General features: G+C 38.6%; 1 protein-coding gene across 10 annotated transcripts in view; it reads right to left on the bottom strand.

Moving 5' to 3' along the window:
• The window catches only part of USP9X (ubiquitin specific peptidase 9 X-linked), a 73,914-nt gene that overhangs the window by 34,769 nt on the left and 21,881 nt on the right, over positions 1 to 17,264 (bottom strand). For 5 of the 10 annotated variants that reach the window (XM_036305960.1, XM_036305950.1, XM_036305952.1 and 2 more), the window contains exons 4-14: positions 16,382 to 16,461; positions 14,902 to 15,014; positions 13,630 to 13,848; positions 11,347 to 11,462; positions 10,897 to 11,148; positions 10,686 to 10,824; positions 8,510 to 8,662; positions 7,527 to 7,631; positions 6,905 to 7,111; positions 5,383 to 5,618; positions 4,046 to 4,194 (exon numbers count right to left, since the gene is read on the bottom strand). In XM_036305960.1, the coding sequence (XP_036161853.1) occupies positions 4,046 to 4,194; positions 5,383 to 5,618; positions 6,905 to 7,111; positions 7,527 to 7,631; positions 8,510 to 8,662; positions 10,686 to 10,824; positions 10,897 to 11,148; positions 11,347 to 11,462; positions 13,630 to 13,848; positions 14,902 to 15,014; positions 16,382 to 16,461 (1,769 nt within the window). Of the gene's footprint in view, positions 1 to 4,045; positions 4,195 to 5,382; positions 5,619 to 6,904; positions 7,112 to 7,526; positions 7,632 to 8,509; positions 8,663 to 10,685; positions 10,825 to 10,896; positions 11,149 to 11,346; positions 11,463 to 13,629; positions 13,849 to 14,901; positions 15,015 to 16,381; positions 16,462 to 17,264 lie in introns of those variants that run through there. The other 5 variants (XM_036305954.1, XM_036305955.1, XM_036305951.1 and 2 more) reach the window with 4 other exon arrangements.

Raw genomic sequence — 17,264 nt, 5'->3', positions numbered from 1 at the left:
TAAGTTTATTACTTTAGCTAAATAATGTTAAAAGAGGAAGTAGAATCAGCTGACTATACCACTGAGAAATGTTTTCTTCCAAAGATGAAGATGCTAGTGGTGAAATATGGGCAGGATAGTAATATTGGTGAGATAGTTATAAGAAACTGAGAATATCAGCGAACCGTGGAAGCTGATGTTAGCCCTCAATTTCACTTATGTTTATCTGAATTTTATATAGGAATGTATACAGATGTTAAGCAAAGCTCTCATGTTTCATAGGCATATTGGGATTTTACACAATACAAAGAGTCTATCCAATATACTTTTCAAATAATCAGCATTAGAAACATCCTAATTTTAACCAGTTAACTGCCACGATATTTTGAATTTAATTAAAAAAGGCCCGCCGCTTGCGTCTATAGACTAAGTGTACAAATGGTTAAAAATATATTATCGGCCCTAACCGGTTTGGCTCAGTGGATAGGGCGTCGGCCTGCGGACTGAAGAGTCCCAGGTTTGAATCTGGTCAAGGGCATGTACCTTGGTTGCGGGCACATCCCCAGTATGGGGCGTGCAGGAGGCAGATGATCAATGTTTCTCTCTCATTGATGTTTCTAACTCTCTATCCCTCTCCCTTCCTCTCTGTAAAAATCAGTAAAATATATTTTAAAAATATGTATTATTGGCTTCTGCAAAGTCTACTATAAAATGTCAAGAAATGGTATGTTCAGTAATCATTATGTTCAATTCTACCTCTAACATTGGTTATACACGGTTTCCTTTCCATGGCTATGGGAATAAACTTGAGCCTATAGGACAGTTTTTGTGGGGGTTTTTGGGGTGTGCGCTATGAATTTGGCATGAGAGAGAGGAGTATGTACTAAGAATGCCTCTGAACTCCAGCACACAGACTCCACTACAACTGTCAGAGGGCAAACGGGCACTGAAACGGATCTCCACCAATGACGGCACTTACAGACTGGCTGTTACAAAAACAGGAAACTCGACAGTGACATGTTTAAACAACTTCACACTTTGAAACCCATGTAAACATGTGGATTCTTGTAGCCTTGCATCTCCCTACTTGAGAATTTTTAATTCATAAATCGAGGCACTTAATGGAACAGACTTAGACAAAAAAGTTTTCCTGGAAAGATAATGGTGGTGGTATTAAGGACACAAAGGATGAAAATGAGTCAAGTACGTACCTAAGAAGGCAATAAACAATTGTAGGACAGGCGGTCACAGCCTCCAGACAGGGAAGGAAAAAAGTTTAACAAGGAGAGTGGGGCAGGCAAAGACTAAAGAGTCTTGAAATGCTGGCTGGAGGTTAAGAGTGTGTAAGAGTTAAGAGGAAAGTGAAAGTGGGTCATAAGCTAAGAAAGGAACACAAAATATATCTGTTGTCGGGGAGTGTTACCAAACATTCAAGGAAGAACTAAAACCTATCCTCCTCAGACTACTACAAAAAATTCAAGAGGAAGGAACACTTCCAAGCTCATTCTATGAAGCCAGCATCACCCTAATACCAAAACCAGGTAAAGACAACACAATGAAAGAGAATTACAGGCCAATATCCCTCATGAACATAGATGCCAAAATCCTCAACAAAATCTTAGCAAATCGGATCCAGCAGTACATCAGAAAGATCATACACCACGACCAAGTAGGATTTATCCCAGGGATGCAAGAATGGTACAATATCCGCAAATCAATAAAAGTGATACATCACATAAACAAATTGAAAGAAAAAAACCACATAGTCATATCAATTGATGCAGAAAAAGCATTTGACAAAATCCAACACCCATTTTTGATAAAAACTCTCAGCAAGGTGGGAATTGAAGGATCATACCTCAACATAATAAAAGCCATATATGACAAACCCACAGCCAACATCATACTCAATGGACAAAAACTAACACCATTTGTCCTAAGAACAGGAACAAGACAGGGATGCCCACTCTCACCACTCCTGTTCAGCATAGTACTGGAAGTGTTAGCCATTGCAATTAGGCAAGAAGAAGATATAAAAGGCATCCAAATTGGAAAAGAGGAAGTAAAACTGTCCTTATTTGCAGACGACATGGTATTATACATATAAAACCCTAGAGACTCCATCAAAAAGCTACTAGACTTAAATTAAGCTACCTAGAAATAAACTTAACTAAAGAGGTAAAAGACCTCTACTCAGAAAACTACAGGACGTTGAAAAAAGATATAGAGGAAGACATAAACAGATGGAAGAACATACCGTGTTCATGGATTGGTAGAATCAACATCAGTAAAATGTCCATACTACCCAAAGCAATCTATAAATTCAATGCACTTCCCATTAAAATACCAATGGCATACTTCACAGATCTAGAACGAACTCTCCAAAAATTCATCTGGAATAAAAAAAGACCCCAAATAGTAGCAATCCTGAAAAAGAACAAAGTAGGTGGGATCTCAATACCAGATATCAAGATGTATTACAAAGCCACTGTTCTCAAAACTGCCTGGTACTGGCACAAGAACAGGCATATAGATCAATGGAATAGAATAGAGAGCCCAGAAATTGGCCCGAACCAATATGCTCAATTAATATTTGACAAAGGAGGCAAGAACATACAATGGAGCCAAGATAGTCTCTTCAATAAATGGTGTTGGGAAAATTGGACAGATATACGCAAGAAAATGAAACTAGACCACCAACTTACACCATACACAAAAATAAACTCAAAATGGATAAAGGACTTAAATGTACGACAGGAAACCATAAAAATTCTAGAAGAATCCAAAGGCAACAAAATCTCAGACATATGCCGAAGCAATTTCTTCACTGATACAGCTCCTAGGGCACTTGAAACTAAAGAGAAAATGAACAAATGGGACTACATCAAAATAAAAAGCTTCTGCACAGCAAAAGAAACCATCAACAAAACAACGAGAAAACCCACTGTGTGGGAAAACATATTTGCCAATGTCATATCTGATAAGGGCCTAATCTCCAAAATTTATAGGGAACTCATACAACTTAACAAAAGGAAGATAAACAATCCAATCAAAAAATGGGCAAAGGACCTAAATAGACACCTGTCAAAAGAGGACATTCAGAAAGCCAAGAGACATATGAAAACATGCTCAAAGTCACTAATCATCCGAGAGATGCAAATCAAAACAACAATGAGGTACCATCTCAGACCTGTCAGAATGGCTATCATCAACAAATCAACAAACGACAAGTGCTGGAGAGGATGTGGAGAAAAAGGAACACTTGTGCACTGCTGGTGGGAATGCAGACTGGTGCAGCCACTATGGAAGACAGTATGGAGTTTCCTCAAAAAATTGAAAATGGAACTCCCATTTGACCCTGTGATTCCACTTCTAGGAATATATCCCAAGAAACCAGAAACACCAATCAGAAAGGATATATGCACCCCTATGTTCATAGCAGCACAATTCACCATAGCTAAGATCTGGAAACAGCCTAAGTGCCCATCAGTAGATGAATGGATTAGAAAACTGTGGTACATCTACACGATGGAATACTATGCTGCTCTAAAAAGGAAGGAACTCTTACCATTTGAAACGGCATGGATGGAACTGGAGAGCATTATGCTAAGTGAAATAAGCCAGTCAATGAAGGAAAAATATCACATGATCTCACTCATTCATGGGTAATAGAGACCATTATAAACTTTTGAACAATAATAGATACAGAGGCAGAGCTGCCTCAAACAGATTGTCAAACTGCAGTGGGAAGGCCGGGGAGGGTTGGGGGTCAGGAGGGAGGGGGGTAAGAGATCAACCAAAGGACTTGTATGCATGCATATAAGCATAACCAATGGACATAAGACACTGGGGGATAGGGGAGGCTAGGGGACTGTCAAGGGCGGGGGGGGGGGGGGGGCGTGGGGGGAAGGATACATATGTAATACCCTTTGTAATACTTTAAGCAATAAAAAATATATATATATATCTGTTGTCATTTTGAAGGTAATTAATGCTGACCCCGCCCCCAGCTGGGAAGGGAAGTTGCTGTCATTTCCCATAATTCCCGTTAGCTTGTAGTACATACCTCTAGCATACAGTCTCATGCTTTCCATGTAAGTTGCAAGATTTTCTGCTACCAAAGTAACTAGGGCATGATTGTGCTGAAGTTGATTGATTAAGTCATGGCGATAAAATACATGGGGACTTCGCTGAGTTTGACTGAAACGAGAAGAACTTAACAATATAATTAGGCAATTAATTCTGTTGGAATCAAAAGAGCTTATATACTCTAAATTCTTAGCTACTAATTGAAAAACTTCAAATGGGTTCTTTCATAACAGAAGCGTACTTTTGGCCATTTAACTTCAGTGGCAAGCAATTTAAAAGAAAACCAATGCCTCCAAAAATAAAACATACCATTATTATTTTACACACACACAAAATACATTAATATTCTCCACTACCACACCAATGGGCGTTTAATTTAATAACCGATTTCTATTTCCATGTTATACTAGTGCCAAAGGACTTAAGTTTGCATAACTATTTGTAGAATTATAAAATAGAAACACTCCTTGCCAGATTAGCACCACAAAAATTATGCTGTAATTACAGTAAAGAATTTAAATTTTCTCCACTGTTTACTCCTACAGTTTTTGTAATTTCATAGTATTTTTCTAGCCTTAAAAAACACACACACACACAGCAGAAGACAAAGTTCAAGTGTTAAAACCAAAACACGTGGCCTTTTCTGTATTAGGCATAATCGTAATAATCGAGAGTTGTAAAAGATCTTGGCAATCATTTAATTTTATACGTATAAGAAAATACATTTCTTTCGTTTAGAGAATCTTGACAAAATGATATGACTGTTTGGCTACAAGGGTCATAACCTAGGAATCCTGATTCCACTGTGAATACGCTCTGCATTACACCCAGCTCTCTTTTTCCCACCCTTTTCTTTTTCATGTTATCAGTTCCAACTCTATAACCAAACAATACAAGGACAAATTATTCCAGGAACCACAATTTAGCAAGTGAGATAATATATTTATAAGGGGCAGACACTGGGCAGAAAGGGACACGGGCAGGAAGGAAAAACGGAAATGAGAGATGAAACTGACGCAGCACAAGCCATGAAACTGCCCGGCTCACTTGCTGGAAGGAAGAGGGAATTCTGAACCCAGAACCTGAAGGCAGTATTACTGTCTTGCTTGTGATACGTATCACTTAACTGTAGCTTACTTCCTCATCATAATCACCTATCAGGTGGTTATGATAATCTTTTCTTCCAAATAAACTCTTCTCTCAGCCGATTGGCCCAGTCTAATTTTCTTGTTTGCTTCTACCAGCTGATAATGCTGCTGTTTCTTTTCAAAAGCCATCAATGAAAATGCTGAAATGTTCTGTTAAAAGCCTTACCTCAAATTCTGAGGTGCCTCCCCAAACAAACTACAAATTTCTCTAATTTGTTTCAGAGCGGGGATGACCCATTTGTCATTTGTACGAAGTTCTTCTATAAAGCGATCTATCCACTGGATCTTCTGTGTGTCACGGTCCTTAAACGATTTCAATGTTTTATACAGGTCAATATAGCTTTCACAATTATAAAACAGAGCTTCTCTTGTACGATTAGCAACACAAACATTATGCCGTAACTGCAGTAAAGAGGTCAATGATAATTTGAAAAGTTGCTTTAAGTACATGTTTATTTCACATTTACTATCAAAACTCTAAGAAGTAAGACATTAGAAAAGTTCGCTATGACAGAGACTCGGATACAGCTATAGCTAGCTACACAAAGGTCTAGAGACGAAGCATTAGGCACACTGACAGAAACTGGGATTTGAAACATTTGCCAGGAAGTGGGCATTGAACTATATCAATGGTTTTAGAGATTCTACCAAATAATAAAATTTAGCAATAACAGAGAACCCTGATGGTTACACTACACAGCTTTGCTTTTAGTACACCGAGGAACATTGAGGATATTTTTGCCAATGATGGTATGGCAACTAAGTTTCACCACAAATAAAAACAAGGACATGTCCACATACACACAAGGAGAGAAAGGGCCAGAAACAAGTATAAGCACAGTTAGAGCCAACGTTATTTCATGTACCATGTTTACTTCTCATACCTCATGTACTTTACTCCTTCCCCAGTCAATAATAATCAGAAATGCAGGTCTGCGCACTTAATTTTAAGTTCGAATTGTTTTGTGTGTCTCCAGTTACTGGTTGCTATATTAAATAAATACTTAACGAACGGTCACAAACAAGCAGAGTCAAAAACAGTAGCATCTGTCACACACACCTACTTGAGCTTATTTCAGCTCTTACTGAAATTTCAGTTCATCGGTGTAGCAAATAGCTCTAATTAAGTGAGAAACTGGTTGTTCAGCAATGTCCATGCATGAATTAAAAGGATACATATACCACAAGTTAGAATGCAGGGAAGCTGTTGTGTCATTTGTTTGCAGGAAAAGGCACTGAATGCTTTGCTGTTTAGGAAATTTTATTTATTTTTTCTAACTTCTCTATAAGCAAAGAAAACGTAACTTCCCTCACCATCTGAAGTCTCTACCCAGCTTTAATATCTTCTATCTCATGATGTGGTTGAAAGTGGCATTTCAGCACCATACATGTAACAAACCACCACCACCATACGGCCTGTGTGGGCTGTACTGCCTTTCTCCCAAGGAGACTAAAACGCTTTTCAGATGATACCCCAAACACCTAAGAAGAGGACGTAAACTTATACGAACAAAGTAAATCAATCCTTGAAAATTGCTTCAAAAATAATATTGGAATAACCTGAGACTATTCTTTAGCTAAGCCACCCTAATTGTGAAGAAGAGCCAGAGAGAGAGAGAGAGAGAGAGAGAGAGAGAGAGAGAGAGAGAGAGAGAGAGAGAGAAAGGCGCCGAGCGGCACCCGCTCACCTGGGAGCAGCTGTAATCGAGTATTTTGATGTGGGCACTGAGGGCCAGGTCCATGATGTCCACGGGCACGTCGTCGCTGTGGGCCAGGTTCCACAGGAGGTTCAGCACCTTGTGCGCCATCACACCGTCCTTGTCATCCTCCGCAAGACGACGAATCAGCTCCAGCAGCTTCTCCCGCTGCTTTTTACTTGCATTTGTCCAACTCGCCTAGAAAAGACATTTAAATGACATGAAACAACGTATTTTTTTCTCACTGCTTACAGTCCCCAGATTAGCTATATATTCATCACAGAAACATGGCTGAGCACAGAATTCTTCATAGTGATTATCTAGAACAGCAGTTCTCAACCCATGGGTCACGACCCCTTTGGCGGTCGAACGACCCTTTCACGGGGGTCACCTAAGACCATCCTGCATATCAGGTATTTACATGATGATTCATAACAGTAGCAACATGACAGTTATGAAGTAGCAACGAAAATAATTTTATGGTTGGGTCACAACATGAGGAACTGTATTTAAAGGGCCAGAAGGTAGAAAACCACTGATCTAGAAGAACTCACAGATCTAACGAATGAAATTTATTAAAAATAAAATGGTGCTCCTTTATGTTAACTCTTACCTTAAAGCAATCAAAGAGATGATCGAGTTGTTCAGGAGAAAAATCCCAGGCCAACTTTGCCAGTAAATCATGTACATTCTTCACAATGGCCTCGTGCTTCCCCGCCTAGTGAAAACCCAAAGAAAACCAGAGACTTTGAACAGCAGGGAAGGAGTGTATAGGGCCTGCTGACAACCATCCTGTATAATACAAGCCTAATATGCCAAGTGTCTGAACGTTCATTCCACCAGTCGCTATTACACGCACGGACCACCAGGGGGCAGACGCTCCGACTGGTAGGTTAGCTTGCTGCTGGGGTCCAGCTGATTGGCACTGGGCGAGATGGGCCTGACACGCCCACACGCCCTGGAGCCCTCCTGTGCTCCCCTCCCCGCCCTCTAGTTAATTAATAAAGTATTCCCAGCTCCATCTGTGTAAACACGAACATAAAAAATGTGTGACATTTTAAATGCTTTAAAACTGCCATCTAAAACCTGACAATTTAATTTTTTGATATGCATGGGAATTCACGTGAACCTTCGTTATTGAATTTAATGTGCCAATTTTAACACTGCACGTAGGAGAAAAACAATCAGTTTCCAGCCCTGAAATAAAAGCGTTTTCTCTTCTTTCTGAGAAACTAGAAATCCTTTAATTATAGATTTTTATAAACAATCTAGTGATCTCACTCCTCACAGTGACCTTTTTCTTTGTATTGTTTTTGAAGAAACCAATTAGAGATGTCCTTCACTCTTTTAATAGACATTCCTTATTATTTCACAGTTTGCCTCTTATTTAAAACCACCCACAATGACCAAATACATCCCGTGATAATGTTATATATTTTTATTAAAAAATATTATTGGCTATTTCAAAAAGATTCCTGACAGGATCGCTGTAAACAAGCATTTAAATATATTAATATTACCAACTACTCTATTTCCTTAGTATTAACGTCTTTCTTTCTTTTAAAATTCAAATAGCCACTATTCTACATTCCATACCTGTGCTGCCCAGATATTATCAAGGTCTTGTAAGGTCAGAGCCTTTTCTTTGATGACGAAACGAAGAATCTTCTCCAGCTTCTCCACGTACTGTGGCTGGTGCAGGCTGTCTCGCAAGACGATGGATAAGATGTTGTTCTGCTGTATCCATTCCTAAATACAATTCGGAAATCGTCTTAAAGCAGGAACTAAACACAGAAGCTTTTAAAGGGATCTGCCTGAATGGACAGACAACACACACAAAACCTCTCGTCTCCCACCTAAACGCCTAGCTCAGGGCCGATGACTAGGCACCTCTCCATACCTTGTATCACATTCGAATCATTCTCCCCAGTTAAACAGAAGGGACCTTGAGAACAAGGGCAGTTCTTACACAGAGGTCTCGCCAGTACTGTCAGAGAGTATGCACTAAGGTGATCTGACCCATCTTTTTAAAGCAGCATACTTCCTTTAAAAACTACATTATAACCAAAGCAAAGATAAACAGGCAAGCCTCCATCAAACAAAAGCTTCTACACAGAAAAGGAAACCATCAACAAAACTAAAAGGCAACCTACTGGATGGGAGAAAATAACTGCAAATCGTGTATCTATTAAGGAGCTAATATCCAAAATATGTATAGAACTTATACAACTCAATAGCAAAAAAGCAATCCAATTTAAAAATGGGCAGAAGATCTGAATAGACGTTTTCCCAAAGATGACATCGAGATGGCCAACAGGTCCATGAAAAGATGCTCAACATCAGTCACCAGGGAAAATGCGACTCAAAACCACAATGAGCTAGTACCTCACACCTGTGAAAGTGGCATCATCGAGCCCTGGCAGGTTTGGCTCAGTGGACAGAGCGTCGGCCTGCGGACTGAAGGGTCCCGGGTTCGATTCTGGTCAAGGGCATGTACCTTGGTTGCGGGCACAGCCCCTGTGGGAGGCGTGCAGGAGGCAGCTGATCAATGTTTCTAACTCTCTATCCCTCTCCCTTCCTCTTTGTAAAAAATCAATGAAATATATTTTTTAAAAAAGTGGCATCATCGAAAAGACAACAAGTAAGTGTTGGTGAAGAGATGAAAAAAAAGGAACCCTTGTACACTGTGGTTGGGAATGTAAATTTGTGCAACCAGCTTGGAAAAAGGACAGAGGTTTGTTAAAAACAGAACTGGCGTATGATCCAGGAATCCCACTAGAGGGCACATTTCCCAAAGAAATGAGCTTCTCTCATAGAGATATCTGCACTCTCATTGCAACATTCTGTACAATAGCCAAGATAAGGGAGCAACCCAAGTGCCCATTGATAGAGGAGTGGGTAAAGAAACTGGTGCACACACTGGAATATTATTCAGCCACACACACACACACAAAAAGAATGAAACCTTGCCGTTTGTGACAACCGGGGGCTTACGTTAAGTACAATAAGCCAGACAAATAAACACACCAAAGAAAGCGCATAGAGAACAGATGGGTGGTTGCAAGAGGCAGGGGATAAGAGAAATGGGTGAACTGTTTTGACTCCCCCACCCACTTTAAGTTTAAATAAACTGAATAAAATTTTTAAAAAATTACAAGCAGTATTATTTAGCAATAGTTAAGAAAAATGCCATATATACAAACATGCATGGTAAATAAGGTTTCCTAAACTTTCAATGTCAAAATGATATAAATGTTAAGTGCTTAAGTTCTTAAAAAGAACAAACAGTAAATCATGTAGATCTTATTCTAGCAACTGTATTTCCTATTTGAAAATCTTTAAGTACCAAATACTGACCAATCTATTTCCAAGATGATCTTTATATGCTCCTTTTCAACCAACCCCACCCAACAAGCTAATAATTATTTCAGCAGTAAGTTGACCACAGGTGTGCTAAGATGCTCATATCATCCTATATAATAAAGAGCTAACACGCTAATTAGCCCGGACAGCAGAACGACTGTCCAGGCGACCTTCCAGATGAAGCCTGGGCTGCGAGGGTGGAGCCCCTTGCACAAATTTCGTGCACCGGCCTCTAGTTACCAAATAATAAACTATGCTATTGCAAAAAATTATCAGGATTAGCAGAGTCATAAATCAGTCCAAACACCTGTCAATTTCACAGTTTTCTCTGAAATGCAAACACTGACTTTGAGTAGAGCTATTCTATCTTTTGCCTTGGGTATATTCATGAGGAAAATCAAGGACTTACTGCCATTCGTTCAGCTGTGAGCCACTCTTCCTCCTCGGGGTTCCCATGCCGGTGAGTGTAGTACGAGACACTAGAAATCACCTTATTAACCTCATTCAGTGCATTCATCTTTCCATTGAAGGAAGAAATTTGCAATAATCTGTAAAAGAAACTCAGTAAGTATGATTCTAAGTGTCCAATAAATAATTGTTTCAAGAGGTAAATATCTTACCTAAGTATCATTTTTAACCTAAATATTTCTAGGTTTTTTACAGTTTCTTCTTGTCCTGGAACCCTTGACGCTAAATTCTTCAAAGATTTAATAATCATTGAGAGGGCATCATTTTTGGCTTCATTCTTTGCTTCTTTTTTCAGCTCTTCATCAGTTAAGTTTTCTAAAAACTGTGGAACCATTTCTATGATTGGAAGAAAGTACTTTTTCACCGTGTGAAGAGTGAGAAATTCGTAGCTTTGTCCAAATGGTCTGAAATAAGAAAGGCAATAAGGATTACTCTTGTAATACATGATTTCTTACAAGCAACTAGGACTGAACTCGACTATTTATATTAACTTAAAAAATCCAAGTTATCAGTTAAAGAAGAAACCATACTTGAAAAGAGAAACTCAATTTATCGAGCAATTTCTAGAATGCACTGAAGATTTATTTTAAAACACAACTTACTTAATAAGAGCTGCAATTATTTGAACATTTAATGCTGATCCACTAATAAAACGATCATGCAAAATCTGGAACCCATTTAAAGTGCCGAATTTGTTGAGGAGATCCACTAGCCAACCCTGCAATACAGTTAATGAAGAAAGTTAACTTTCTGCCTTTAGGGGCAAAAGTACTATCTGAAGTCATTTCTTGACTGAAACATACTAGAAGCAAGAAATTCAATAAAAGAAAATTATTATGTAAAACCATCTTTAAAAAACCCAACAGCACAAAATACTGCACATGCTCACAGTAACGCTGAGACACAGAAGCCTAAGTAGCCGGACAGAGTTCATGACTAAGGCACAGCTGTCTGCTCAGACCAATATAGCTGGTGCACAGGAATTAGAAGCCAGACTTTGATTTCATAAATCCCATCATATGAAAATACCTTTTTATCATCTAAAAACATATTTTTAAAAATCTAAGAGGATAAAAGATTCTTTAAACACACACACACACACTCGAAGGATATATTCAGTAACTAAGATGTTTGAATTCATTTTTTGTTACAGGTAACCAATCCCTGGTATGATCTGATTCTAACTAGAACATGCAGGTTAATGCTTTTGCTGACTCATGGGAATGCACTCAGTTCTCATCTTAGAGGCACCACGATGTAATAGTATAGGTTGTCTTTCAACTGCTTCCCAAAGAAATAACAGCGACTCAAAATGCCAACGGGGATGTACTAAGTAGCTAAAGGCATGCTTACATGTGGAAACTTAAGTGAATTAAAATGTTAGAGATCTAAGAATCAAATGTGTTTAAACATTTATGTACACATGATGACCTGATACCGTGCCTTCTTCTAAAAGAGGCCACATTTTAGAAGCCGTTGAGGGGAGGATAAGAGCCAGTTTCTCCACTAAGCCTTAAGCAAAATAATTTCTGCCACAATCGAAAAACCAAAAGCCATGTCTAGCAAAAATGAAAAATGCTAAGTAAAAGGAACTAATTTAAAGAGACAATAGGCTGGAGTTCAGGGTAGTTCTGATGTGGTTTTATGAGAATCTAAATTAACGAAAATCTCTAATAAATCAACTGTCGTATTTCTATAAATTCATTATTTCCTACCTTTTTATTTGGTCTTACAAGCTAATTCAAAACAATTCACCAGGTGCCTCTTGGCATCCAGCAACCCTAAGCACACACACCGATGTGATGTACTTTTACCTCAGTAATCGGGATGAAACCATTAGGCTGACATAAGCTCCCCAAGCTTTCAGCTGCAGTGTATGTTTAAACAATTAGGAATACTCAGTAATTATTAATACTCAAGAGCTAGGCTTGAAAGAAAGAAAATATCTTCAACTAGAATCCATCTTAAATTAAGCTGTTCCCTGTGAGTCTCTTACAGATTATTGCTGGCCTACACAGGAAAACAAACTAAAATAAAGACAGGAATACAGGTATATTTTGGAGATTGCCACCATTTCAAAATTAATTTGATTTGCTCAAGCACAAATAAGCCGGAAGTGGCAATAATATGAGCCTTGGGAAGTATCAGAAAACCTCAGCTCTAAATTCAACACCTTGTGACCACTTTCACTTCTAACAGAATAAACCCACCATCACATGCATAAATTGAAATTTTCCTGGCTGTTTTTTTCTATTTATAGGGCCCACAATATTAAAAATGTCTCCCTAATGTCTAAAAATTAAAAATATATTGTTAATTATATAATATTTACATAAGAATTATACAGTTAGGGGATATATTTTAAAGTATACACCGTTTATGCCGATATAAAAAATTTACATCAGAACTTTTACGTAATTGCATTTATGTATACTATTTCATTGATATTGATGTTTTACTCTTTTTGCTTTCATTTATCATTTCTGTAACTTTACTTTTATGACACATTAGACACTTATAGGATATACTTGATCTTGGAGTCGAAATCTTGGACATAATTGTAGCCTTGGTCAGAGTATATTTAAAAGGAAAAATACGGTTTGCTTTATACTAACCCAAATCAGCACGATTTCCCAAGAGGCTGGGCAGAACAATGGGGACTAACTACATAGTGAAAGCTTAAAAAAATCCAGTCCAAAGCTATTTTGTCAACTATACCTCAATAAAGCAGAAAAAGAAATCCCCAAACACAAAATAATGCAGACCTCTTTAAGAGCAATATTACATTCTTCTTCCCTATGCTGCTAGGAGGTTCAATCGCTTAAAGTTCTGTGGCACAGCAAAGCAACTGTAACAGGGAATTGTGAAAATAACAAACCACACACTTTTGGTGAGCGAGGGTCTGGGGAACGAGCGAAGAGTTCATCTTCAGCCAACTGAACACTTGAGGACATGGATTCACACGGACGGGTACCATTGTAGATATGGAACTTGCAATGAGGATTTAAGGCCATGGAGAGAAGTTCTAGAAGTGGAAACCAGTCTTGGGACAACTTGGCCACACATAGTTCCACCAGGCGATGAGTGTTATTGATAATACACCTCTGTTATAGATATGGGGGAAAGGTGATTCACAACATCAAAACATTGCAATTCCAAACAAATACTTTCTGATCTTCATTAATTATGTTGTAATGCTCTTTCCATTCTTCTATATTGATCATTTGGACATTTCACTAATATTGGGATCAAACAGACATATCAAAAGACAAATTTGCATCTACTTTATAATTTACATAGTACCTAGTTTCAAAAGCCATTTGGAACGGCTTAGAAAACGAAGAAGGCAATGCTGTATGTCCACAGACAAGATGCAAATTACCACTGTTTTTCTCTTTGGAATTTATATACTAGAGGCAGCAATTCTAAAATGGAAACAATACAGCAATTATCCAAGGTGGAGATTTGCTAAGCCTCAAGGCGAAAATGTGCCAGCACTTGCCAAGTTTCCAGGTCTATAGTTACAGTGCATTTTGCTAGACTGAAGGTGTCCATAGAGGGCTTGTGTGCTTTCGCCAGTCACTTGGTGACACCTGAGAATGCTTTCAATTCTCCACTGGAGAGGTTTTTTGTGCCACAACTACGATTTGAATTCAAGACTACAAATATGTTTGAATAGCGGCTTGTGGTTTAAATTTTCCGTTTTCACCTCTGTCACATGCCAAGGTTGAGGCATGTAGGTTTCTTTGCTGTCTCTGTATGATGGGTTGATTTCTCTGCACTAACCTAGTGTCCCAGGTATTAGATCCCTATCTTGGGTATGTTTCTCCCTTAGTGGCACATAAGAAATGAGCAGTGCACCTCACAACTAAGAGCATCATCATGTCAATGAAATGCGGTGATTTGCCTAAGGTCGCAGATTAAACCCAAGTTTCCTAAATCTAAAGCTCATACTCATTCTAAATGACCACGCTTCCGTCAATAGAAATTGTAATTTATAAAAAGCATTCTCAAACTTCTGCATTTTCAAACCTTTTTAATTCAACCAAAGGATCAAATATATATATATATCCAAATACGTGTGTGTGTGTATGAATGAAAAATAGAAGTATCACTTCATAAATCTGAATTTTTTAAAGTCAAAATGCAAGACTCACGTGAATTTCAAACTTCCAGCCACTCACTGCCTCATCTGTAAGGATTTTAGTGAAGGATATTGTGAGCCCATCTCGAAAGAATCGCTGACATGCTTCACTTTTAACATCAAGGCCTAAGGAAAAGGGGAAAACAATTAATGTAAACAAAATATTTCTCTGGTTGTTTTATGATGTCTAATTATACAATAAAAGGTAGTAAGTAATTATAAACTATTCACTGACAGCTAGCAAAGGCCAATTACAGCTTTAGGATTTTAATTATATAAAAGAAATGACAAAAGATAGTCCCAGAAAAGAAATATAGAGGTGGGGAAGATACATGTCCAGTGCCTAGATCATGTCAAGGACAGAAGTCTCTAAAAATTTGAATTGATACATAAATGTGCAAATGAACATAAAATACTTGAGGCAGTGGAAAATAATTGAAATCTGATCATGCGTTTTCATTGCTTTTTACATTATTTATACCTACTCACAACTAGAACATATCCATGGCTACCCTATTTCAGGAACTGAAATGTAACTGTCCGACTGGACAGTGTGGCTCAGTGGTTGATCATCAACCTATGAACCAGGAGGTCACAGTTTGATGCCCAGTCAGGGCACATGCCCAAGTGGCAGGCGAGAGCCCCAGTGTGGGGCGTGCAGGAGGCAGCTGATCCATGATTCTCTCTCATTATTGATGCTTTTCTCTCTCCCTCTTCCTTCTCTCTGAAATCAATAAAAACATATTTATTTCAAAAACTCTAACTGCCCTTTAATTTCCAATCCCTAAAAAAGTGAATAGAGAATGCTACAATAGTAGTCCTTTGCTAAGGAGAATTCAACTGCACCTGAAGTAGACCAAAGTCATTGGGGATAAAGATTAATTCCAACATTAAGTATTTACTTCTAGATGATAGAATAAAGAGACCAGATGCCTTTTTCTTGGCTTATTGAAAAAAATAAAAAAACTGACCCCATCTTTCAAGTTTTTTAGAGAAAAATCAAACTTTTCCTATGTATTAAATAAAAAACCATGTAAGCTAGGCAGTTTGCTTTAAATATGCATGTACACAGATTTTATGTATAACTTCAGAAAGTTTACAAACACCCTTAAGGCTGTCCAAAGGACATGAACCCTTGCTCTAGGCCAGTGGTTCTCAACCTTCTGGCCCTTTAAATACAGTTCCTCATGTTGTGACCCAACCATAAAATTATTTTCGTTGCTACTTCATAACTGTAATGTTGTTACTGTTATGAATCGTCATGTAAATATCTGATATACAGGATGGTCTTAGGGGACCCCGGTGAAAGGGTCGTTCAACCGCCAAAGGGGTCGCGACCCACAGGTTGAGAACCGCTGCTCTAGGCATATATCACAAGCCATGTCAAGAAAACACTGTTAGATGTGAAAGAGGAAAAGTCAAGTGCTCCGCGATGGAGTGAAAGGCTATGTAGCAGCGCACACTATGCAGAGCGTACCAATACCGGAACTCACCTTTTTTACTAAGATCAATAGCAGCTTCCAAAAGCATTTCTAATTCCCCTTTCGGCAACACTGGGACCACCCACCGAGGCCTACGAGTTTGAAAAATATAAAAAGATGTTGATTAGTGCACTATAAATGAGCTACTAGTTATAATACGTCATCATGAAAATACTAATATTCAAATAACAGTAAAATACTGAAACAAGGTTGGCAGGGTATCTGCGCTGTGAGACTTGTTTTTGAACGCTTTTAAGGAACTGTCAAACAGAAGATACAGCTATGAGAGGGAGAAATAAAATTATTTTAATAGAATATAAACCTACTGTCATAATCAAATGTCAATTAAGTGGATAAGCTATTGTTAGAGTTCGTGGGAAAGTCCTCTTTCAGGATTCAGATTAGAAGACATTATGATGAGTCACTGCTTAGTTGTTTTCAATTTCCTCACAAAGAAGAACAAAATTCGGAGGCAATGATTGATTTCTGCTTTAATTCATCACTTTGTCAACTTTTCCTGAAGGCTAAGTGGGAGGGGAATCTCCAACTCCAAATTCACTCATCCGCTTCCACAGGTACCCAACCCGCTGCCTCCCTCAAACCAGGACGCAGCAAAGGATGTAGGCGCAGCAAAGGATGTAGGCAGCATCCTGGCGGCGCTGTCTCTGGTGCCAGCGGAGGCCCGACCAGCTAGGATCTCTCTATCACCTGGTTTACCTCAAAGCCATGCAAAAATCATTTAAGTCATCCAGCAGCCGTGCAACCACCATGCCAGTAAGGAAAAAAACTTCATAAAATCTCAAAGGGAATCACACACACAGCTCTCCTGCAGAAGCATACCAGCTCTGGTTGCGAGCAATCTGAAAACTATTGGCACAGCGCCCTTTCATTTTTA

This window comes from Myotis myotis, unplaced genomic scaffold (assembly GCF_014108235.1).
Source record: "Myotis myotis isolate mMyoMyo1 unplaced genomic scaffold, mMyoMyo1.p scaffold_m19_p_4, whole genome shotgun sequence".
NCBI lineage: Eukaryota > Metazoa > Chordata > Mammalia > Chiroptera > Vespertilionidae > Myotis > Myotis myotis.
This window is presented reverse-complemented; position numbering and strand designations above follow the sequence as displayed.